Source organism: Scophthalmus maximus, chromosome 10 (assembly GCF_022379125.1).
Source record: "Scophthalmus maximus strain ysfricsl-2021 chromosome 10, ASM2237912v1, whole genome shotgun sequence".
In the NCBI taxonomy this organism is placed as follows: Eukaryota; Metazoa; Chordata; class Actinopteri; order Pleuronectiformes; family Scophthalmidae; genus Scophthalmus; species Scophthalmus maximus.
The window spans coordinates 9308912-9332377 of NC_061524.1; the positions used below are offsets into that span (position 1 = coordinate 9308912).

Here is a 23466-nt window from a genome sequence, read left to right on the forward strand (position 1 = left end):
GACCTGCGACTGAGCCGGCGTCACCGGCGAACAGGTACCGTACACGACGGAATAATGCAAATCACATTTATGAACTAGTTAATAGATGTTGAAGAAGCTATAAGTCAACAACTGGAATACAAGTTTAAATTTTAAGTTTAAAAATTAATTATAATTACTGTAAGGCCTGTTTTATTACATGTATGTGCCTTTTTGTATTAAAATGACGAGATGCATGTCGGGAAAACAGCACCTCTTCTTCAGTGACGAGTTGTGTCTGAAGGATGTTGTGTGTTTGTTTTTTTTATCAATTGATTATATTATTATTTTTTTAAATCATCAACCAAGAATAATCAAAAACCTATTCTGATGTTACAGTTTTGGGTCATTTGTACAGAAAAATAAAATATGAAAACACACAACTTGTGTCTAGATAGGAATAATGGCACAAGCATGTTGCCAGTTATGACTCTCTAAGGGTCCCAATGGAACAGGCAGAGAGCAGCTGATCTCAGACAGACTCCAGTTATAGTTGAAAACTCTTAAAACGCAGCTAAATGGGGACAGCAAACTGTTTAAAATGGGGAAAAAATAATAATTACTATAGTAGAAAGTAAACCTGTGCATCTTCAGTTCAAAATTAGATGCACACACAGTAATGATATGCTACCTATTTCATTTAAAGCTAAAGACAAGTAATGAAGAAGGAAGTCAATCAATCATTTTTGGTGATGGGCAGAAAATTAATTGACAGCTGTTTTAGTAAGTCAATGAGACATATCAAACATACAGCCGTTTTTCTTTGTCTCTTTTGATCTTGATCTAATTATCTCTGTTTGATGACACCACATTAGGCTTTAGTAAACTATGATGAGGCATATTACTAAATAACAAAAGTTATAAAGAGCTAATAGAAACTCAGTTTCACACTCAGACAATTACTACCATGGACCTAAATCTGATAATCATGATAAAAATAGATAACTAAGTATCAGTCTATGCATATTTTATGGGAAGCCAAATATTAGGCGAAATCCATGTCAAATACATTTTTATTTTCAACCATACCAACAAGATTGACTTGCTTTCAACAATGCAACAGCCTGCTACTCATAAAATGTGATCAATACAAAGCCACAATCCATAATTTGCAACGGTGTGTTGGGCAGTGACAGTACCTTACAGCTGTCTTATGATCTTATTACAGTGATACACTACAACACAATCAATAAAGGTGATCAGTTTTCTTCCTCTGTCAGTAAATTGGTTATTTTCTCAGTTGATCGTTTTCAAGATCATTGAGGCCATTTTTTGTGTTAGTGTTATTGCAGATTGTGGCTTTGGTAGATATACAAGGACAATTCTGACAATCTTCCGCTGTGATTCCTAAGTAGCACTAAGTTCTGATTGTCTCACATCTCAAGTAAGATACACCATCACAACTCCATTTGTTATTTTACATTCGTAAATGTACCAAAATACTATATAATGATATATAAATACTGATATAATGCAAACTAACGCACATACAAACAATCAAAAACACATCAATCAAAACGTGTGTAACTGATATATTTAAACTGAAGTACTGCTGAACCTTCAGCATTTCCAATGATGGCAAAGTGCAAACATGGCAAAAATCAGTAATGTACCAAAAAGCAGAACCAAACAAACATACAGACGTATATACTGCGTTCTGTGACAAAGCAGCTCAAACATGGCCATGTGGCCATAAATGGGAAAAATGCTTCCCTGTTGACTGAGTTTTGCAGTGACTTCTGCCTTAAAGCCCCAAATGTTTGCACTTGTGTACTAACTAATGAGCTGACTGGATTAAGAAAAGCTCCATACAATATGTGATCGAGACAAAAGGCAACTACATATAACATTTCTTGAGAAAATACTTATATTTTCTTCCATTTATTGATAAAGGCCTCTTATTCAAACTTCAATTTGACCAGAAATTGTCGACAACACCTTGATCATGACAGCTGTCTTATTATGAAGACATTGGCACCACATGGAAGGCAACAACATTGGCTTGAAAAAAGATGATTGCACTGAGCTACCATCAATTATGTGCTGAATGGCAGGAAATAGCAACACTGTTAATACATGCAACTTCTACAAATGCTGTAGATAGAGGAGGAGGAGGAGGAGATTTAGCCGGACTTGTTCACTATCAAATATAATTTACAGCAGGTTATCTTTCTCTCCGCTCAATGAGGAAGTGTGCACTCATTATGAAATCTCCTTTGCCATCTCAACATTCTCCTTGGTGATCATGGTGGGTTCTCCTTTCTGCGTCAGGTTGTCTCCCTCCGTCGCATTGTCGCCGGCAGGCTTGCCTGGCTGCTCCTCCAGTTGCTCCAGTGCTTCCAGTATGTTCTGAACACGACGGACTCCATCCCGCCTTGCTTGTCGTACATCTACGCGACCCTCCGGGTCAACAGAGTCCAGTGCTAAGAGCTCTTTGGTCAGCAGTTCCTCAAGCAACAAGTACTTCTTACCATTCTTCTTTCCTTCAAAACACTTCACCTCCTGCTCCAGTTTAGCGACCCGGTCAACTATCTGCTGTACCTTAGCCAGGCCTGGGTGGATTGGGCACTGGGCAGGCTGTTCAGCTTCTACCTTTACAGGTGGGACCTCTGGGGGAACAGCTGTCAATTCCTGGGCTTCTGGTTTTGGAGGTATTTGAACTGTGATATCTGCAGTATGTTGCTGTGGTTGCTCTGGTTTCTGGGGCTGCTGGAACTGTTGCTGCGACTGCTGTAGCCGTTCAGGCTGCTGAGGCTGTGGAGATGTCTGAGATGGTGCCTGCTGGAAGTGTTGTGACTGCTGGAACTGCTGGAACTGCTGAGGTTGCTGAGGTGGCGGCTGTTGGAAGTGTTGAGGTTGTTGAGGCTTTTGGATGTCGGCTTCTGTGTGCAGTGGCTGGGGGAGCTGCGTGTTTTCTGGTTTCTGCTGCGTGCTTTGTTGATCCTGCTCTATTTTGTGGGCCGGGTCTCTTGTGAGGACATGTTGCTGAGCCTTAAGAGTTAAAAAAAAAGTGTCACAATCTAGGTCAACACATACTGACATACTTAAAATCAAGCATTTTTCAACATCAAGAAAAATCCAAGTGAAAACACACAAAATTTAAATCACCTGTGGTCTTTCTCCAAGAACCTGGGTTACAATAGGTGACTGGCTTCTAATATGAGGTGGGAGGTGAATAGAATCGCGATGCTGGGGAAACAGAGTTGGAGAAGCCCTTTCCCGTGGAGGCTGCATTGCTGCAGGGTAACCAGGCCATTCGTCTGTCTGAAGTCGATGGAAGGGCTGCTGGTGCTCTGAGTAGGGGACGCGCTGAGAGTACACAGAGGGATTTAACTGAGCCTGTGTTTGTGTTGGGCCTCCTCCACCCTCATGGATCACCGGGATAGGGATATAACCTGCTTGAAGACTGGTGCTGCTGGGCCGTGGGGGTTGGTGATGTGGGACAGTATAAACCTTCAAAATAAAAAAATGTAATTGCAACAGTTCATTCAGTAATTTCAAAAAATCTGCGCACATTTTTGTTTCTTCTTCAAGACCAGCCAAGTCCTACCTCTGCTGTTTGTGAAACGGGTGACCCGACCTTTCCGGGGTCAGGTGAGCAGGAGTCTGAAAGTCCATGTAAAGGTGATCTCGGCCTGCAGTGGAGCCCTGGTGTCGGGGAAGGTGTTCGCCCATCAGTCCGGATATTCTGTGCAGTGGTTGGCTGGATGTAGGAATAACATGGATGCTGTTGCTGCCTCAGTTCTACGCCCTCATGGAAGACCGGGATGGGAACATAACCTGGGCGAAGGATAGGGTGCTTCATCTCCCTCACAAAGGTCTTCTGTGTTTCCTGAGGGCTCGGTTCTGGTGGTATGTTCGGTCCATTTGCTGACACTTCTCTTATCTGAAACGGACCCAAAAGTAAATTGATATAATGTTAAATCATCATTAATTATATTGTTACAACAGTGAATATTAAGAAACTTGCTGTTGTTTATTTACATAACAAGCTCAGACAAAGGAAAGCAAAAAAATAATTATGGAACTTTCTTATCAGCAACATTGGTCCTCTCTTACATTGAAGCTATTCAACAGGTTTACTAAAAAAATAGCTAGAAGACATAGTCTCATTTATATTTAAAACTTGGTTGGCAATATTAACAGGTAATGTCTGACTATTTATTACTAATTAATGTTGTTAAATATTCTTGCCAGAGGATTTGCACATTTTGAGCCATTAGAAGTTATGAAAATAAATTGATTGACTACTTTAACAAAGCTATTCTTGCTTGTAGTAGATTAAAAGATGTAACGTTACTTTCAATTAGTGAATTATTTAGGTACCAACTCCTCTAACAAGAGATTTACATTTCAAATTAAATACAAATCCGAAACTCTGCACAAGTCATGAATTCAACAATCATATCATATCAACTGCAGCTTAACGTGTTATCTGCCAAATGGTTTAAAGAACCAGAAGGTTCTCTTGGCGTGGAGCTAAAAGGTTATAGGTCAAAAGGAAACATTTCCACAGAGTGATGCCAAAAGTATCACCTCTCTGAGCATTTGATAAATAACTTCTGATTAACAGAGACTCTTGGTGCATTTGAGCAACTGCTGTGCTGTGTGTATGTATCAGACTGACATAATTCACCTGACATAATTCACAGTTTCCTGACTTATACCCAACACAATAGTTTGGCACACCCACTAAACTAACATGCTGTTAGCTAATCATCAAACTAATGTGTTATTAGCTTATTGTCACATCACACAGCAAGAGAGAGAGAGAGAGAGAGAGAGAGAGAGAGAGAGAGAGAGAGAACTAACCCTCGCCCTAATGCTGCATTCTGATTAATTTAATGAGGGACAAAGGGTAAATATCTGAAATATTTTTGCCTAAACAATCATGTATTATGGCAGCTGACTGGATTTCTTGCTGGTGTCACATATTCTTCTTCAACCACACCAATGCTGGTGCAGTACTTGTGGAAGTTAACATTGCAGGAGAAGAAAATTACAATATCGCATGGAATACAAAATAGCTTTGTATCATAAAGTACAACAGAGGCCCTATCGACACATTCCTGGATGTAGGAATAATGCTGTGCTTTTTAAAATTATAATAGTGATCATTGTGTACCGAGTGCCACTGGTGCAAGCAACAGGTCAACTGATAGTTCAGAGTTCTGGCAATGAATTGGTTCTAGCTCTGACCATTAACACAACAGAACCGAATAAAAAAAAAAAGGACACTGATGTGTAATCCAGTGGCAATTTTTCCCCCTCAAAGACTTAAGTTAGGAAATAGCCGCGGGCGACCCTTTGCCCTCTGCCATTTCAGTGGCCCGCACACCGCCGGGCACGATTGCACCAATTTTATCCCCCGACAGCTGCGTCTTTCGAGCACGTTCGCCGGGGCTCCAACTTTGGACAACGGTGTCTGTCTCTGAGACGAAAGATTACCAGCTGGCAGCCCGTGGAGCCCACTGTCGAGCCCACTGGGGGGGGGGGGGGGGTTCCTCTGCAGACCAGATCGCGACGTGTGTTACTAAAGGACACCGATATACCGCACCAGGCCGCCGTGCAGTTCGAACTCCGCAGGCCAACGCGAAAAGTGCACCAGCCTCAATCCATGTAGGGGAAAAAAGTTTAATGGGAGCTGCTACCGTCCGCCGCAGTGTTGCCGCCACCGCGAAGGACGCGCTCAGGGCTCATCATGGGCTCGTCCGTGCCGCGGGGTGAGTCATCGGGTAATAATAGTATTAGATCATGACACGGGAACACGACGGGGTCGATCACCCGTTATAACGGGCTCGGCGGGGACGGTGCCCGACGAGGCCTGTCGTCAACGGGGTTAATATATCTCACAGTGATGTGGCGCGACGCTGCTCGCTGCTCGTCCCCACGCCGACACAACACGGACCGTGACCGACCCGACGACGACCAACCGTTGACAGGCGCCAGCCGGCCACGTTGACGGACCAACTTTATCCCGCCGCGCTTTTTTTTTTTAATATTATTTATTTATTTACGTTCTATTTCCCCCCACTACCTTGTTCGTGTCGTGCCTCGGGTCGTTCCAGGTTGTCGTGCGGTTGTTGTGATCCACGAAGAAGGGCCATCCCGTCTGCGGGTCGATTTTGACTTCCCAGCCGAGGGGCAGCGGGTCGTTGTCATTGTTCGCCATCGTCAGTGTCGGCGACTGTGTCTTCATGGTGCTCATGCTGCCGCGGGCGGTCGAGGACTGAGACATTGTAAACAGGCGACGGACGCTTTAAAGATTTCCTCCAAGTGACGTGGGAAAGTGGGCTGGAAGTTTCTGGAAATAGCAGGGTTAACGTCGGGGGCGGACGGCGCTGGATACGGGGGGCATCATGGGTGCTCCAACTTGTTATGTCGCAGACCCCCCCCCCCCCCCCCCGAACGCAGACACAGAGTAAACCTCTGCTCTGCATTCCTTTTTCTCTTTCTTTCTCTCTCTCTCGGTCTCTCTGGTTGACCAACTCAGGAGGTTTTTCGTTGTTGTTGCTGCAGCTGTTGTGGAAGTGATAGTCGTATGTTCACCTTGCTGACTGGGAAGCCTTCGCCTCTTTGCTGGGACTCCCTGGAGCCCAGTGACCCCTGTACCCTGGTCCACGGATTCATAACACATTTCTGCGTATTAGACAAGGGAATCCCAATATGATTTTTTTTTTTTTTTTTCATAATTCAAGATTCCCCCAAATAGATGTACTCAAGACTCCCACATAATAAATTTTGTCCAAGGGAACTCAGTCTGGGTTTGCTATGATTTCGATACACAATTATGTAACTGGTGGTGGTGAGATACAGTGTGTGGGCACAGGGACACCTAGTATGACAGATCTTAATCACAGGACTACTCCAATTCAGCCTCATACCATAAAGGAAATGCTTGTAAGTCAAGAGTCATCCTCACTTGGCTGCACACTGTCTGAAACCACCACATGGATCTTGGACAGATGACGACAATATCTAATTCAGAATTTTGGTCACCAGAAAATGGGGAGAACGTACCACAACAAAACCGTCATAGCCTCTAGAGCAAAATCCTGTACATTTATTTTTTTATAAGTGTAAACAGGATAAACAGGATCTTCCAAAGTCCCAACGAACAGGCGCTTTCCAGAATATTCTAGGACTTGTATTGGGGCATTGTAGTCACACAATATACTGCAGGAGATACAGATGAGTCATAATGTAAGTGGCCACATTATATTAGTGTACCAATGACATAAACATTTATTATTATTATTATTTATTTTGCCAGGGGGAAATGTTCCGGTCAGCCCTACATTGTTCAGTTGTATATGCTAACAATCAATGCCTTTAGTCAGCAGAATCATTAATACCACCATAAATCACATTGACAAATGATAATCAGATTCTTCATTCAGTGGTGACGCGGATTTTTCCGGAATATTTTATGACATGTTTCCACAACACTCACAGGCATCTCTGGCTTTTGCAAAGCTTGGCAACAAATACTGCCAGGACATGTTTCTTGTAACCGCGCACTACCGTCCTGCCTTGACCCCTGTCAAGAGTGGCTTCTAACGGATTAAGACATCATTGTCATTCAACACAAATTGGAAACACTAATCCTTGATGTGAAAAGTGACTGAAGAAAAACCTTTGGTATTTTTTTCTATTTTTTTAATGAAAACTTTCTAGTCTGTTTAATAATGACAAGGAAAAAAATACATGTTGGCCCTTTGAATAAATGTTCTCAACATTAAATTACAAGCATGAAATAAAAACAATGTAAAAAAAAAGGAAAATTCCTATCGTTGGCGCCCTCTAGTGCTAGTGTCAGCACATAATAATACATGCTTCTTTACATACTCATGTATCAACTCATTGTTTTTGTGCATAAATTCAACAGGCTTTCTCAGTTTAATTTGTTCCACGTATCTTCATTTTCCTTATTGTCCTTTACTTTGCTTTGATACACGTCTCAGCAGTAAATACAGTTAAACACACGGTTTGTACAGTAAGAGTAAGAGTGACGACAGATTTTTTTCGTCGTTTTTCAACAGGTGATCACGTTGTAGCCTTTCCGCTGACGTCAGAGCATAGATTCCTGAAAGGCCCCTCCCCGGGGTCGGAACCACTGGGAACCGTCGAACACCGGTAATTAAAAACGAGCCTTCAAAATAAAAGTCTCGCATGCAAATTCCTTCCAGACATCGCCAAATGTTTTGTTTTATTAAATACTGAGTGTGTTCACTATTTTGGCTTTTGTAAATATGAATTATTAAATCGCCCCTGAGAAGCGCAGCTACCTCTAAGACATGTGTAATTTCCGCTGTTGAAGCTGTAAAAGCTGCGGGCTTGTCGCTCCCTCGCGCTGACCTCGCTGGGTTCCTCAACACGTCCGTTCACTGGACTCCTAGCGTGACGTATGCACCCTGGCGCCCGGTTAGCTAGCTTCTTCCGAGCTAGTTAGCTAGTTGTTGTAGTTGACAGCCCACACGGGAGTCGGTTTACGTTAGCTAACTAGCAAGTCACCAACGTGTTCCGCCCTGGTGACTGTCGACATCGGCCATGGACGACGACAGCTATCCCAAAACACTGTAAGTGATGTAAGGCGTCTTACCAGTACCGTATCGTTAGCCTCGCTAACGTCGGACACCGGTGGCTAACCTAGCTACCCGCTGTCTCTACAGACCTGGTGAACACTGTTCGACAGCATAAACATTTAATGCTTCGCTAACGTCAGGGTAATACATGCAGGGTTGAATAAATGAATAACACTAATGTGTACGAGTGGAGTAAGCGTCGGCGGCGCCAGCTGTACTGTATGTGTGTTAAGCGAATGTACATTACGTCACATTAATAATTCTCTGTCGATGATCCCAAGCTAACAGTCGAAGTTAGCTGGCTGGGCGTCCGTTTGTCGCTCTCTCCTCTGTATCGACTCGTCGTTACCTGTGGGGAAACTAGCCGCTCTCATAACATGACTTCCGTTCCCTCCCCAGGTACGTGGGAAACCTCTCCAGGGACGTTACAGAGATTTTGATTCTGCAGCTCTTCACCCAGATAGGGCCTTGTAAAAGTTGTAAAATGATCACGGAGGTAAGCCGCCACCACGTTTGTCTTTCCTTCTCTTTTCATGTCCCCTGCTCTGTGATTCACAATGAGAGGGTGTCCTGTCCCACCGTTGACCCAGATAGATGGATAGATAGTTACTTTATTCCCTCCCAGGCTGGGGAATTCCGGTGTAACAGCAGCACGCTTCACACAGCACACACAATATATACAGTATATACACAAACAAATATAAAAAATATAGGAATTGCAAAAAGATATAGAGAATAAGAATAATAAATATACAGAATTATTTACATAATTATTAATAGTGGAAGTAGTGCAGTATTACAATCAGTTACCAGTAGTGTGCAGAGGAACATGGTAACGTGAAGGTGCAAATGTGCCAGGATTTTTAGGAGAAAATGTGAACCTGTGGTCATGGAAAGTTGCCTGCACAATCGAGAAATGTGAATCTGCTAATTCAGCTATTGTGTTTGACTTTGTGCTTTGCAGCATACAAGCAATGACCCCTATTGCTTTGTGGAGTTCTTCGAACACAGAGATGCTGCTGCAGCCCTCGCAGCCATGAACGGGAGGAAGATATTAGGAAAGGTAGGACCAAACTTTTCTAAAATTAAGAGTGAGGTTAACCTGTTGTCAGAATCCCCCCAAGGTCCCTGTTCTTTGTGTTGAAAATGTCAGTTCCTTCATCTCTCTGTCGTGACTTTTAATCTTTTCACTGTGAACTCTGCTTTCAGGAGGTCAAAGTAAATTGGGCCACCACTCCAAGTAGCCAGAAGAAAGACACATCCAGTAAGAGTTCGCCCATTCATTTTCTGCTCTACTGAAACAAAAGTTTACCAGAGAATAGTAAATGGTTGCTTTGCTTTTCTTTTGTTTTTCTTTTGTTTTGTTCTAGATCATTTCCATGTTTTCGTGGGTGACTTGAGCCCCGAGATCACCACCGAGGATGTCAAGGCTGCATTTGGACCTTTTGGGAAAATCTCGTAAGTTTTCACTTAAAAATTGATTTTTTAAAAGTTTTTTACAGTGCAATAATTTGATGGCTTCAATGGAAGCAGATTGATTTCTCTACAGTTGGACACTATTTCATTAATATCTCCTGTAAGCTTATGCTGACTGGATTTGCCAACTGACCATGTTTACATGCATATGACATGGGTTTTGTCTTAACACTAAATATAAAAAGGGTTAGGGGGTTATGAAGAAATTCACAAATTGGGAAAAATTATGTTTTGATATTCATGATTTCAAACACTGACGCACAAGGGTTAACATCCTGAGGGTTTTTGTTCCTCCTTGACAGTTGACATGTTACTGTCTGATCTCAGATGAATTCTTTTTTTTTGGGTACGTTGAACTGCAATGTTCCATGTTCGACGGTTGCCAGGAGCATTTCTTGTGTGTCACCCTCCTCCTCTGTCCCCTCTTCCTTCTCATCTCAATTTTCTTATGGCAATCCAATAAAGGCACATTGGAATTACTTTTGAGAAACAGATTCATTAACTGTAAAGGGGAAACAAAAGCATATATAATACAATTAGGCTAATATACCACTGACGGAAGATGTTGCATCTGTACAGATTAATCCCATTTATATTTCTGATTGTCTAGCACTGCACAGCACCTTGAGAGAATAAATTATTAGGTAGACAGACTGATGTATGAGCAGGTGTTTAGAAGTCAACAGCAATAATTATGTTTCATGAGAATTGCTTCATTTTGATGTATTCTTTGTCACATTAATACATCCATGCATATAAACAAAGTTAATCATGGAACAATATACTTTTAAGCATCATGTAAAAGTAGATGTCAGAACCTCTTTGTACTATAAGCATTATTTTGTTATTAAATCACTTTTAACAGATAAAAACAAACTTATTTAAATTATTAAAAGTTATTACAGCATAATTTCTGTAGGCTGTCAAGGACCTAACTGCAGATACTTACTTGTGGTCTGTGCATTGTATCACTGTTTCATAAATTAGGTGTTAGCTTGTAGCCTACTCTTGCTTTTCCTAGCACTTTAGGGCGTGGTAAGTAAACCATACAGTATGTCAGCAAAATGTAAGCTGTCTGTTGAACCTGAACAGCTTTTAGTTGTGGGTCTCAGTGAAGTAATAGCACTTTGGTTATTTTACAGAAATGCTCATAGGATTGGACAGGAGCTTGAAGGCTAACAGCAAGGAACTGTGCACTCTGGAGACACAGATGTAGTTTTTTTTTCTCTATTTATTCCATTCTTTCCATGTCTTTATTTGTAGATGCTATGTATTAACATGACTTAGCTTAGATTTTGTTTTTCAATTCCGTTGCTCAATGTACCCCTCTTAATCTATGTTTAAATTGTCTCATCTTGATTTGCATAGTGTTGTTTCTAGTGTAATGATCCTCTTCCAAAATTACTGAAAATGTCAATTTCTCAAAATTTGCAGCTCTCCATACTCCATATTGGTGGTAAAGCATTGACCAGGAAAAATAAAGAAATCTGTTAACAGGCCATGTATGCCGTTTAATTCCTTTTTTCTCTTTTGATATTTTCTATATATACATTTCTATTTGTAGGAAGAGCACCAATAGCAGATTGTAAGAATGCATGGTAATCAATATAATCTGTTCCTATGTGAATTTCAATCAGTAGTCTACTGTTGAGAGCATTGAACAATAAGTGGTGCTCTAGAGGCAAGGTTTCATTAATAAAAATAAAATTATGAAGAAGAAAAAATTATGTAGGCTGCATGTATTTGTTTTTTTAGTTTAGTTTTGTTTTCAAATGTTTCTTTGAAGTTACATTTTGATTCGGTGCTCAGTGAAAAGTCATGATAGCTAATATACCTTCATGTAGGACAGAGTAGAGGATTCACAGTTCAGTGTGTTTTGCGTGGTTCCTTTTAGTTGGAAGCATTGAACCGGAAAACTTTACTGAAGTTGTTTTAACCTTTTCCTCCAGGGATGCCCGTGTTGTGAAGGACATGGCGACAGGCAAGTCAAAGGGGTATGGATTTGTGTCCTTCTTCAACAAACTGGTAAGGCTCCAGTGCAAGAACACAGACTGAAGGTTATTTCTATTTTCTGTTTATTATCTTACTTCAATGCATTTACCGCAATTCAAATTAATCATACAGTAGTTAAAACCATGGTCACCACAACTTAATAACATCAGTACCTCGTTCAATATTGCCTTTTTGAATATTGTTCAGACAAAAAACATTAATGCATATTTTGGAAACTGATTATGGTCACTAATAACCTATTTACAGAGGATCAAATCCAGTGGAGTAACTGTCTCTGATTTGGACTTACAGGATGCAGAGAATGCCATCATTAACATGGGGGGACAGTGGCTAAGAGGACGCCAAATCCGGACCAACTGGGCAACACGTAAACCACCAGCTCCAAAGAGTACCCCGGACAGTAAGTTTGAAATGCCACGTCACTTTGGGTGATTAGAGCTCCTCTCATGAGGGTGTGGGAGTGCGCAGACTGATTGACTGAGATCTTATTACACTTTTTATCAATTTTATTTGTAAATGTCCACTGACCGTCCGTAAGCCCACAGATACAATTTTAAACTTATCACATTTAAACCTGGTATTAATGTATCTCCAGTGTCCACATCTCTTCAGCTCACGGTCCAAAACAACAACAACAGCCATCACTTGTATTGATATGATGAACACATAATGTTCATTTTTCTTAGGACAGCCAAATACATTTGGAATATTCACCTTGAGGTATCGTTGAAAAAAACTGGGATTTAGTTAATTTTTTCATAAATGTTATCAATTACAGCTGTGATTAAGGTTTATTTGTAAGTCCTACACTTTGTATAAATAGATTTGAACGTATCTTTTCAAATGTGCGTGTTTTTATTGCAGATGGCTCAAAGCAGCTGAGGTTTGACGATGTAGTGACTCAGTCTAGTCCACAAAACTGCACCGTATACTGTGGCGGGATCCAGTCAGGATTATCAGGCAAGTGTTCTCTAAAGATGCCATTGTTAGAGCTCCTAGTAATAGATTATTCCCAGAATCTTTTCATAAAATGAAACGAACCACATGAACCTGTTTCTGTTTGATTCATCAGAACACGTGATGCGACAGACCTTCTCGCCTTTTGGTCAAATTATGGAAATCAGAGTTTTCCCAGAGAAAGGATACTCGTTCATCAGGTAGAGTCTCAGTCCATTGCAACGTTTGGCCTCTAGATGTCGACACAAACACTTGGCATGACCAGTGTCAGTGGCCTTATCTGTAATGCTTGTCTTCACCACAGTGTTCTTCTAATGTATGAGTTAGATCAAGGTTTTAATGCTCTGATTTTTCTGAATTGACTGATTGACTGTTTTTTTAAGGTTTTCCTCCCATGACAGTGCTGCCCATGCCATTGTTTCAGTAAATGGCACAGTCATTGAAGGGCATATAGTGAAGTGCTACTGGGGCAAAGAATCTCCCGACATGGCAAAAAATCCACAGCAGGTAGGGACAACATCACGATAACAAAAGTGATATAGCTGTAACTTTTGCTGGAGATGACAGGAAATTGGGGAAGATATGGAAAAAATGTACAAAGTTCTCTCATCAGACTAGAACCATGTACATTGCAGTCAGTCTCTTAACCGTTGAGCCACATGGGCACTGAAACTGTTACGTCTTTGATGGTGGTTCAGATCTTTGATGATATCAGGAACCTTACTTTTAAGATCAAACTATGAAACAGGAATATTACAAATCCCAAGATATCTTTGCAGTGACAAAAAAAGACTACAAGTACTTTTCTTGTATTCCTATGCTCTTCATCTTTCAGAATTTGTAATATGAATTGCTCCTGATTGAACATGGTGGTCATATCTAATGTTGGTTTCGTTCAGGTTGATCTCAGTCAGTGGGGCCAGTGGAACCAGCTCTATGGAAGTCAGCAGCAGCAGCAGCAACCACAGCAGCAGCAGCAGCCGCAGCAGCAGCAGCAGCCGCAGCAGCAGCAGCAGTATGGGCAATATGTGACCAATGGGTGGCAAGTTCCCTCCTACAGCATGTACAGCCAGTGGAATCAGCAACAAGGATTTGGAGTCGAGTAGGTCTTACTCTGTATTATAGATCAAATAAATACATAATGAACTTTTACTTCAACCATATTGTTACAAGCCAGTAGGGTTACATTTGTCATGTAATGCCTCTGAATCTAGATGGATGCCAACTTGTCTCCAAGATTAAAAAAATAAAAGATGGAGGTCTTTTCCTCCCACATGTAGATTTATTTTACAACACAGCTGATCTTTGTACACACAAGTCCTACTAATAGTTGTAATTGTGTCTTTGTGGGATATTTGCAGGCAGTCCCAGTCACCAGCCTGGGTGGGAAGCTTTGGATCTCCGTCAGCCCAGGCTGCAGCCCCAGCTGGACAAGTAATGTCCAACTTGGCCAACTTCAGCATGGCTGGCTACCAAACACAGTGAGCTGGCCCTAACCTAAGTGTAACACCAGGGGGATTTTTTGAACCCTTGTTTAGACCACACAGCACTCAACTTTCAACTGGACCGCTTTGGTATAAGAAGGGTGGGGGCCATATTCACAAAGCCTTTGTAGCTAATAGTTACTCCTAAGCCAGTTAAACAATTAGGTTTTGAAAGACTGTGTTGATTTAACCTAGAACTTTTTAAAAGGTGATGATAATTGAGAGTTCTGTTATTGGAAAATGCTCTTGGGCTTCTGAAGTAAAGCCAAACCACCCGTCTTTGTTTGTTCAAGGACATACAAACTTTTTGAATGTTTGGACCTAAGAGAGTCATTCAGTACCTGGTGCGTGACAAGAGGATGTGCAGCATTAGCATGCTGACTGGACAGGTATCCAACAGACAGACGCTTTGATGCTTTTCCTCTCACCACGCATCATATTAGTTGACCAATGGGCCAAACCATCAAAAAGTCTACGTAGTTCTTGAAAACGCCACATAAATCTACACATGACAGATTTTATTTTGTAGAGCTCAAAGCACACACTTACCTATAAGCCATTATGTTACTCCAGCCGCTCACTGGATTATGACAAAGATTTAAATCCTTTGAAACCTCAAACTTTCTAACATTAATATTAAATTATCAAACTATAGCAATATCTGCTCTCTGTTTGCCAATATGGTTTTGTAATATTTCAATATTGCCGTGAAAATGTGTTGGTTTGTTACAGATTCTTCAAAATGTTTACTTGGGGGCATTTTTCTGTCATTTTATACAACTGAAGACAAAATCCACTCAAGTCTTCTTGCATTGATGAGTTAATTTTTGTAATATGTCAGTTTTTTTTAAATGGCATAAGGCAATGACAGTGTTGTACAGATCAATCACGTATTATCAGTTATCATTAAATTGTGCGACAAACTGCACCATAATGAACCAGCTTACTAAGAGCTGATCTGGGCTGAGCTTCACTTCACACAATATCTAGAAAGTCAGTCCTGTTTTGATATGTTAATGAGAAATGCTTTGTGAATAGAGGCCCTGGAATGGTGGCTCACCTTTCCAATGTGTGAAGAGACTATTTGTACAAGCAGCTGTGGCTTTAAATGCAATTTCAGCACGAGGTGGCATCTCTTGGGTAAACTTTATGTACAAAGAAAATTCCATCTACATGGCTCTCAAAGCAGAAACAAATGTGTTTTTCATGTTTTGTACCAGAGTGATCAGCATGTTCTTTGAAGACTTTTGATGGATTTTATTTTACACTGTAATGAAGCCTAGATTGGACTAATATATCATCCTGTATCTCAAAGTAAAGACGACAGGACACGCTCTCTGTACAAAGAAAATATTGTAAAAACAGCAAACCCCCCCCCCCCCCCCCCCCCCAAAACTTTGTAAAATGAACTGATTCTATGTGCTAATACTGGGGCTGGTTTCCTAGAGGAATTTTGAATCTTGAATATTTTCTTCCTCATTTCTTCCTCTTTTTAACCTCCAGTTAATTTACAGTGATCTCTTTTCTAATGGCTGTGAGAGTTTTCAAAGATTAATCTAGCATCAGAACCAGCCCCTAATGACATCGCATCATGTTTTACGTCATTAAAAAAAAATGTCACTCATCCATTTATACTAAATAAACTAGGCTTATTATAAATTGGGGTTGTTTCATTTTATGATTTCCTAGATATGTGATTGATTTCTCAGGGCAGCGGGCACATTTTCTGCCCCTCAGTGGATCCTGAATTTTCTCATTATTAAGCAGAATATTTCCATATATCCCTGGTAAACTATTTAGAAAATAACTGGTAAAATTGTTACGAGGATTTCTCAAAGACATCCTGCTATTTGGATTTTATTTGCATATGTGCCATTCTGTACAGTGTACTACGCTGCTCGTAAGGTCACTCTCCTCCTGTTGTACGAGCCAACACACTTGATGATGCTTCTGTTAGTTTATTAGAGCTATGACCCTGTAATAACAAAAACAGGGTCATGTTGTCTGAGAGTGTAAATATATAAACCTTGATCACAACCCTTCATGCGATGTTAAAAGAAATGATGTACATAATGTAGGTAGAATGTTGCCATCATTAAATTTCAGCAATATAATTTATGCATAAGCCTTAATCGATGTGCTGGTAAATTCAAACGTGTTATTCGCAGAGGCTCCATTACAGATCTAAATTCTTTTCCACCCATGTGTGAGTTTGTGTGCCATGTTCAAGACATATAGGGGGCAGGGGAAGTTTCAGCTTGAACTGCACGCTTGTGACATGTAATATATTTCTTGCTTAAAATAATGAATGTAATGGCAATTGCTTTTATGACAATAAAACATGTAAGATGAACAACAGAGCTGATGTTTAATAATAAAGGATGCAATTGTTCTTTTCCATTTAGTGGAAAATATCAAGTCACTTCAAATAAAAAATCAACTCAACCTGGTCATTTGGTACATTTATTATACACAAATAAATTGAGCTTTACACATAAATTAACTGTAAAATTGTCTTCACAGTAATTCTACCAGACACTAACTTTTATTAAACTGAGGTTTGAACCATCTGAATGATACATTGATTATAGATGAGATGGAATGAGTTTTCTATACAATTGCTTAAAAACTTTTCTCCCTTTTTTGTTGTGCAGCGCCGTCTGGACGTATGAAACCTGAATAGTGACAGCCAGATGTTTTTAATATCCAGTCCACTGGGATAATATGTTCTAATTTAGAGTATTTTGTTTTTAACAAATGTTTTTAATGGAGGGCTATAGATCCTTTCATTCATCGTATTTGCTCGGTTACAACATGAGGTTCTGGGAGCTCATGAAGTGGGCAAACTTGGTGTATAATTACTGAATTGCATCTAATCATAAAAAAATATATCTGGGGAATTATTTTGTAGACATCTCACTGAACTACGGGGGGGGGGGGGTAGTTTCTGAGAAGCTGCAATATAACTTTTATATTCATAAACATTACACGACTAAAGCAACGCAAACATTAATTTAGTCAGATGGTGAGGGGCCCCTGCCCTGCCTAATAATGGATTATATGGTGTCACTTTCTTCTAACCTACTTTTGAAATAAATGTATATTCCACAACACGTACAATACGTCGATTTACATTCAGGTCTCATCTACAACATACATTGTAGTCCTCTATAAATCTGAGCTTAATCCACTTCATTACATTAGCTCTAATAAAGGCGCCTAGTAAGCAAAATCAAAAGTATGTATACCGTATATACATGTGACCATAAAATGAAGTGTTGCAGTTTGCCTGGCGTGAGTCCTACTGTCAGTTGTGTCATTGTTGATCTTATTGCCTAATTGTAGTTTTAGAATCTTTACTCTGGACAAAGGGACATTCTCAAGCACAAAATATTGTTGGTGGATGACCCCGCACATTCTCATGTGTCGGCCGACTACCAGATGACCGATGTCTCTGTTTCCTGGAGGGTTAATCACATGTGACAGTTGTATGTGGAGCTGGTGCGAACTGCTGGTCTCCTGTATGACAGACTGGCCTTCGTGCCTCTGTCCACGCAGACCAGGATGCTCCCATCTGAGGCAGTGTCATCACTCTGGATAGGGTTAAGTGACAATTAAGGATTATTTATTTATTTATTAGGATTAAGAAGTTTTTCTAATTTGCTGGAATTGTACATTTTCCTTATATCACTGCTGTATTATAATATTATTTCACTTCACATTTAACAGCTTGAACTATACTTTGTACTCCAAGAACGGATACTCTTTAGTGTTTTGAAAGTGAAAGCATTTCATAACAATGATGTTTAAGAAAATCGGTTATTTATTTCCATACTCACGTCATTAATGGTCACGGACTGCTTCCCTGCAGTTTCGTTCCCTTTGGCTTTCTCTTGTAATCCCAGTCTCTCCATTATCAACTCAATCCTGCTTGTAACGCCTGCCACGGAGCTTTCGAGGGTGAGAACCTGCCTGGCCAGTCTGACATGAGGAGAGAAACGTTATTCAGCTTTTGGTTAACGTCAGTTTTTTACACCAGAAAAAGAAAATTGCTTACCAACTTAAAAAAAACAATGAATTAAGTTTGTTTGACTTGAAGTCAAGATTTGTAAATTCAAGTTGAACAAACTTGATTCAGGTGTGTGTAATTTGTGTAATGAAATTAATTAATCTAGTTAAAAGAACAAAATGAGCACTTCAAGACATATCATGGGATAGTGTAAAGAATTCTCTTACTTCAGAAACTGCTCTCGATCCACAAATGTTTGACTGGAGCTGTTCTTTTGCTCATTGGAGGCCACAGCGGGCTTCTCCAGTAATTCTTTCCCGTAATTAATTCCAAGATTGTTGAGCTCAGCGCTGAGAGCGTCCTGAAAAGAAATGGAATAACCGTAATGAAAACACAGCTTTGTCTGCATTCATTCTGACTCTTATTTTCTTGTTTGTCAAGATGGAAAAGAAATGAGCTATAAAAAAAACTGAACGAAAGCAATTTATCTGTAAGTCCGGTCAAACCATTTAGACTGTAACACAAACCCTCTTTTCCTCGAGCTCAATTTTCATCCTATCCTGTTCGTCTTCATCTAGAATTTGATTCCCGTCGCAGTCAAACCGTGAGAAGGCTGCAGAGATTTCGTGATCAGCATGTCCCATCCTGTGAGATCATCAGAACAGCGAGGGGTCACCTTCAACGGGGAAGTGAGCATATGGCCGTCTTTTTTATCTGTTTTCACTTACTCTTTCAGGGTTTCTCTGAAGTCCTTGAATTCAATTTCTCCAGATCCGGAACGTAGCGCCTTCTGAACGTCAGATATTTTCTCCTTTTTGAGTTTCAACTTCATAAAGGTCTTCATATAGCTCTAAATTACAAGAATACATTTTCTTGTTTGTAACTCTTGTAAAACTTTATTCATCAATTCTGTATTTTTTACATTAATTACATTGCCTTTACCTGCTTGATGATGTCTGTAATCTGCAGCTCATCTTTTTGGGATGAGAGCTCCTCCTTTACCTCAGAATATGTGTCATTTATGATGGCCAGAAACATGTTCTGTGAAACAAAGGCATGGAGAGATAATGAGACTGCTCATTTTTAGCCTTTTAAAGTCAAACAGAGTAGAACGACTTACCAGCAGGACAAAGAAAACAAAGAAAACATAGGTGACAAAGTAGATTGGCCCAAGGACTCTGTTAGCGCGATCGATGGCATCATAATCAAAGTCTCCAAGAATAATCCTGAACTGTGTGAATCTGCAGGAAGAAAAACAGAAACCAATTGATACACTCATGCTCATCCTATTTGAATCTGCTGAGCTGCCATAACCGACACCACTTACATGCACTTCACGAAGGTGCTGAAGGAGTCAACCTCTGTCCCAAAGAGCAAATATCCAAGCTGAGCATAAGCGAAGAAGACTATGAAGAACATTATGGCGAATCCCAAGATATCTTTGGCACATCTTCCCAGTGTGGAGGACAGCTGAGTCATGGTCTTATTAAAACTGATGTACTTGAAAACCTCCAAGAACAAGAAGAATACACATTATTTGGGACATTTAAAAAAAAAAGATCACTTTAAGTGAAAGATGTTAGCGCTTTACCTTGATCCACGCGAAGAACAAGTTCACAGCATTCATGTTGTTGTACTGTGTTTGCCAGAATGCCAAAAATTCAAAATCAGCATAGATAGCGGGTTGTTCCAGCAGCTTGCCAAGTAACTTATCCACTTTGACAGTGCGGAAAATATTGAATACAATGGCAACGATGGCGAGCTGGGAAGGAAAACAGTTTTACATTTTTGAGTCCAAGCTAAATCAGAGAAAATTAAATGTTTGAATCAAATAAAAATTAGACATTACATTTTCTTACCATTATGACAACAATATCTAGTATGTTCCAGATGCTCCTGAAGTAGGAGAACTTGTGTATTTGTAGCTCAAGAATCTCCTCCACAACATAGTAGAGGATGAACAAACAGAAAACCATCTCACAGCCGAGGACGAAGTAGTCCCAGTAGGTGATGTAGCGAATCAGTTTGACCGTTCTGATCTGGTAGGAAGGGATTGCTCCTCCGGTTGCTGGGAATTCAACCACCAACCTGAAAGAAGCAGATTAAACTTCGGTCAACCAAATAATGGGTAAACCAACCGATGGTCGGGTAAAGTTGCTGCTGTTACCTGATGACACAGAACATGTTGATGTTTGCGTTGTAAGTGGAGAAGTCGATGAAGACCGCTCTGGTTCCTCGGTCCAGCCATAGGTTGTCCACCAGTTCCATCAGTATGACGGTGCTCTCCTCTTTGGTCCGACCCAGGTCTTGATAGAATCCTGCTCCGCTGTAGGTGGTCAGCAATCCCCAGTGAGCGGAGCCCTTGACCTCTTTCTCCGTGTGGTAAGTCCATCTGCAGGGGTACAAATGTGCATGAAAATAGCTAAATAAAACTGTATATTTTACTGCAGTTCTTCTATAAAAACAGCACAGTCTCCCTGTAACAACAACAACAACAACAGAGAGGGGCTTACGCAGTGCCATTAATGAGACCAAAGCTGAGGTCCTCCTCCTTCTTCTCATTGTAGACATCGAAACATCCCATGATCTCATCTTGGAAGTCGTTGTGGACCTTGCAGGAGTTATTCTTGATCTTGATTTGCCTCATCCTGGGGACTCCCAGCAACATATTCTCATAGTAGATGAAGGACTTGTTCCCGCTCTCTAGTGACTGGTTATTGTACCATTTAGTCCAGTAGAGGCCGTCCAGTAATGGGCCTTGGGCGTACTGTTCATGTAACGAGAGGGTGGATGCACACAGATTGAAATTTCATGTACTTATTTCTCACTGTGGTGACCATGGAGGAAATGAATATGGAGGAAAACTCACTGTCCAGAAGTCAGCCATGGTGCCAATGGACTGAAACCTAACCCCACTCTCACCGGCTGTATTCACAAACAGGTCCGTCATGGCTTTGGTGTAATAGTAGGTGCTTGAATTGGTCATACCGTACGTCACTGAAAAACAACGTGATCACACTGTTAACGGCCAATCACTGATTCCTATCGGTCTTTGCTCAGACTCCGATCCGAACGCTGCTCCATTGAGCAGTACAAGATAAGACAGCTCAGGAGCAGACACGCAAAGCCTCATTGAAGACTTGTTTGGCTGTGTCTGTGTCACCGCTGTCAAATAGATCCAGATTAGAGGCTGTAATTTGTTTGAAGAGAGAGCACGCTGGCCCTGACACAAATAGCCTCATCAAAGAATGTAAATCTAACCCAAACAAAGCAACAATGGATGTGGCCTAATGCTCTTATCGCTAAAAGGCAAGAGCAGTGTCCATGTCCCTTTCACTCCTAATGCTCAGCAGGACAATGGCTTTCAGGCAGAAGGATGGGAAGGGCATTTGTGATAGGCATTAACGCAGGGTATATAAACAGTCCAAAGTGCCCTAAACAGTAACATCCTGCTAAATGGTGACAGTGATCAGCACTGATAAAAACAAATAGGAAAAAGTACAACAACAACAACAAAGAAAATATTCAATTTGGTTCATTTGAAATACACTGTAATGAATTTAGTGTTTGTTAAACCCAGAAACACATTTCAGTTCTTTTGATGGGTCAGTGATATGTTGAAAGCAAACATTTGTAAATTCAATCCAGTGTGAACTCAGAAGTAAATTTCCAGCTGTAGATAAACAATTCCCTATGTCATATCGAGGGAAACTGGGTACAATTACTTGCAAATACCGTTTGAGTCAGGATTGATTCCAAACTCTTGCAACTGGTGCGAGGCAAACATTTCGGATGGTAGTAGGGGCCGAACACTTACAAAGGCATATGTCCACCAGGAACACCAGATAGACCAACAACTCCCGAAGCGTGGTTCGGACAAACAGTTCCCTGTTGTCAGAGGTGTTTTCAGTCAGTGTTGTGCCCCACAACCCTGCACAAAAAAATATCAGTTTAAGTCGTCAGTAGTGTAATCAAGACACAAGTGTATTGTTGTTGGTGAGATGAAATGAAATTAAGGAAAGCAGATGTTCCATTAAAAAGAGTTTTATCAATACTCATGAAACTTGTCAGAGTCTACCGAATACAGTGGGAAACTCAGCAGAGCGAGTTGTTTGTACCTTTGATAAAAGAGCAGCAGCCTCTTCGCTTCTTCACCAGACTCTTTTCGGTGGGTAGTGGTTCCTCGGGTGGCTGGTGGAACGGGCCGGGGGTGTCCAGTTTGTACATGCCGTCCATGGAGCCCTGGAACAGAGGCTGAGGGTTGTAGATGGTGCTGACAGCTCGGGGCAGCGGTGGAGGAGAGCCACAGTAGCCCTGGTTCACCCAGGCCCCATTGCCCGCGCTGTCCAACTCGCACTCCACCTGCCCGGTCAGGTGGCTGTCGGCCCGGTTGTTCAGGCACTTCATGCTTTGGAGACACCCGGCGTTTCTCTGCGTGAACCGCTGGGGTGTAGTCCCGAAGAGAGAGTGAATCGGAGCAGTGTCGGCAGCTTCTGAACACCTGCTGGAGGGACGATTATAAAGAGTTGATGACATAACCTTTGTTGAGGGAGGAGCTGCTGGTCCTCCGCTGGAGCTTTTGTAGTCTTGAGATTCAGACCCGGATAAAACACATTAAAGGTGATGACACGGTATAGGTGTTGTGCGAACACAACAGTGACACACTTGTGTCCGGTTGTTCACGGACACTTCAGTGAGGTTCATCCAAACACTGCACATTTTAAACCTGCTTTCGGTCTGTGGTACAATCGGTGGCACCGTTAACCAGTGAGATCTAGTCTCTAGCTGTTTCAGACTTTGGGATATTCTCCAATTTGATCGTAGTTTTGTTTGCAAGGTGCCTCAAATAAATGATTTTAAAGGTTTTAAGGGAATAATAATTGAATGTGAGCTACATTTGATAAAATAAAATAAGCTAAAAGAT

The 23466-nt window shown here is 41.0% G+C and overlaps 3 protein-coding genes across 7 annotated transcripts; 1 reads left to right on the forward strand and 2 right to left on the reverse strand.

Annotated features, from left to right (window-relative positions):
- Positions 1 to 15: 15 nt before the first annotated feature.
- Positions 16 to 16978, forward strand: tial1 (TIA1 cytotoxic granule-associated RNA binding protein-like 1). Of its 4 annotated transcripts, none has more exons than XM_035606411.2 (13): positions 16 to 34; positions 8061 to 8154; positions 9003 to 9099; positions 9568 to 9666; positions 9813 to 9867; positions 9974 to 10061; positions 12029 to 12104; positions 12384 to 12492; positions 12957 to 13052; positions 13165 to 13249; positions 13433 to 13556; positions 13949 to 14151; positions 14411 to 16978. In XM_035606411.2, the coding sequence occupies exons 3-13, from the start codon at positions 9088 to 9090 to the stop codon at positions 14532 to 14534; spliced, it is 1071 nt and encodes a 356-aa protein (XP_035462304.1). In that variant the 5' UTR covers positions 16 to 34; positions 8061 to 8154; positions 9003 to 9087; the 3' UTR covers positions 14535 to 16978. The 4 variants fall into 4 exon arrangements, with proteins under 4 accessions (XP_035462304.1, XP_035462305.1, XP_035462306.1 ...); XM_035606412.2 differs by lacking the exon at positions 16 to 34 and adding an exon at positions 5692 to 5741; XM_035606413.2 differs by lacking the exons at positions 16 to 34; positions 8061 to 8154 and adding an exon at positions 8258 to 8597.
- Positions 1014 to 6377, reverse strand: bag3 (BCL2 associated athanogene 3). 2 transcript variants are annotated; one of them, XM_035606405.2, is made up of 4 exons: positions 6056 to 6377; positions 3569 to 3904; positions 3127 to 3471; positions 1014 to 3009 (listed from the first exon to the last, which is right to left on the reverse strand). In XM_035606405.2, exons 1-4 carry the CDS (start codon positions 6254 to 6256, stop codon positions 2221 to 2223), a joined length of 1671 nt encoding a protein of 556 aa, XP_035462298.2. In that variant the 5' UTR covers positions 6257 to 6377; the 3' UTR covers positions 1014 to 2220. The 2 variants fall into 2 exon arrangements, with proteins under 2 accessions (XP_035462298.2, XP_047191041.1); XM_047335085.1 differs by lacking the exon at positions 6056 to 6377 and adding an exon at positions 5670 to 5929.
- Positions 16979 to 16982: 4 nt separating the features above from the next.
- Positions 16983 to 23019, reverse strand: pkd2l1 (polycystic kidney disease 2-like 1). Its single transcript, XM_035606402.2, has 15 exons — positions 22661 to 23019; positions 22360 to 22473; positions 21412 to 21539; positions 21056 to 21309; positions 20710 to 20934; positions 20402 to 20630; positions 20134 to 20304; positions 19870 to 20051; positions 19663 to 19783; positions 19485 to 19583; positions 19271 to 19392; positions 19070 to 19187; positions 18770 to 18903; positions 18373 to 18514; positions 16983 to 18126 (listed from the first exon to the last, which is right to left on the reverse strand). Exons 1-15 carry the CDS (start codon positions 22947 to 22949, stop codon positions 18007 to 18009), a joined length of 2448 nt encoding a protein of 815 aa, XP_035462295.2. The 5' UTR covers positions 22950 to 23019; the 3' UTR covers positions 16983 to 18006.
- Positions 23020 to 23466: the final 447 nt, after the last annotated feature.

What these genes read in the sequence shown, in the direction of transcription:
- tial1 (XM_035606412.2), top strand. Translation starts at nt 5,720, where the DNA reads ATGGGCTCGTCCGTGCCGCGGG. An exon ending in CTGGGAACCGTCGAACACCG is followed by an intron (nt 8,155 to 9,002) that starts GTAATTAAAAAC and finishes TTCCCTCCCCAG; the next exon opens with GTACGTGGGAAACCTCTCCA. An exon ending in CCAGAAGAAAGACACATCCA is followed by an intron (nt 9,868 to 9,973) that starts GTAAGAGTTCGC and finishes GTTTTGTTCTAG; the next exon opens with ATCATTTCCATGTTTTCGTG.
- bag3 (XM_035606405.2), bottom strand. Translation starts at nt 6,256, where the DNA reads ATGTCTCAGTCCTCGACCGCCCGCGGCAGCATGAGCACCATGAAGACA. An exon ending in CGAGGCACGACACGAACAAG is followed by an intron (nt 3,905 to 6,055) that starts GTAGTGGGGGGA and finishes GGTCCGTTTCAG; the next exon opens with ATAAGAGAAGTGTCAGCAAA. An exon ending in CCGTTTCACAAACAGCAGAG is followed by an intron (nt 3,472 to 3,568) that starts GTAGGACTTGGC and finishes TTTATTTTGAAG; the next exon opens with GTTTATACTGTCCCACATCA.
- pkd2l1 (XM_035606402.2), bottom strand. Translation starts at nt 22,949, where the DNA reads ATGAAGTGCCTGAACAACCGGGCCGACAGCCACCTGACCGGGCAGGTG. An exon ending in TTGTTTTCTTTGTCCTGCTG is followed by an intron (nt 19,584 to 19,662) that starts GTAAGTCGTTCT and finishes TTTGTTTCACAG; the next exon opens with AACATGTTTCTGGCCATCAT. An exon ending in AGTCCGTGACCATTAATGAC is followed by an intron (nt 18,127 to 18,372) that starts GTGAGTATGGAA and finishes AACCCTATCCAG; the next exon opens with AGTGATGACACTGCCTCAGA.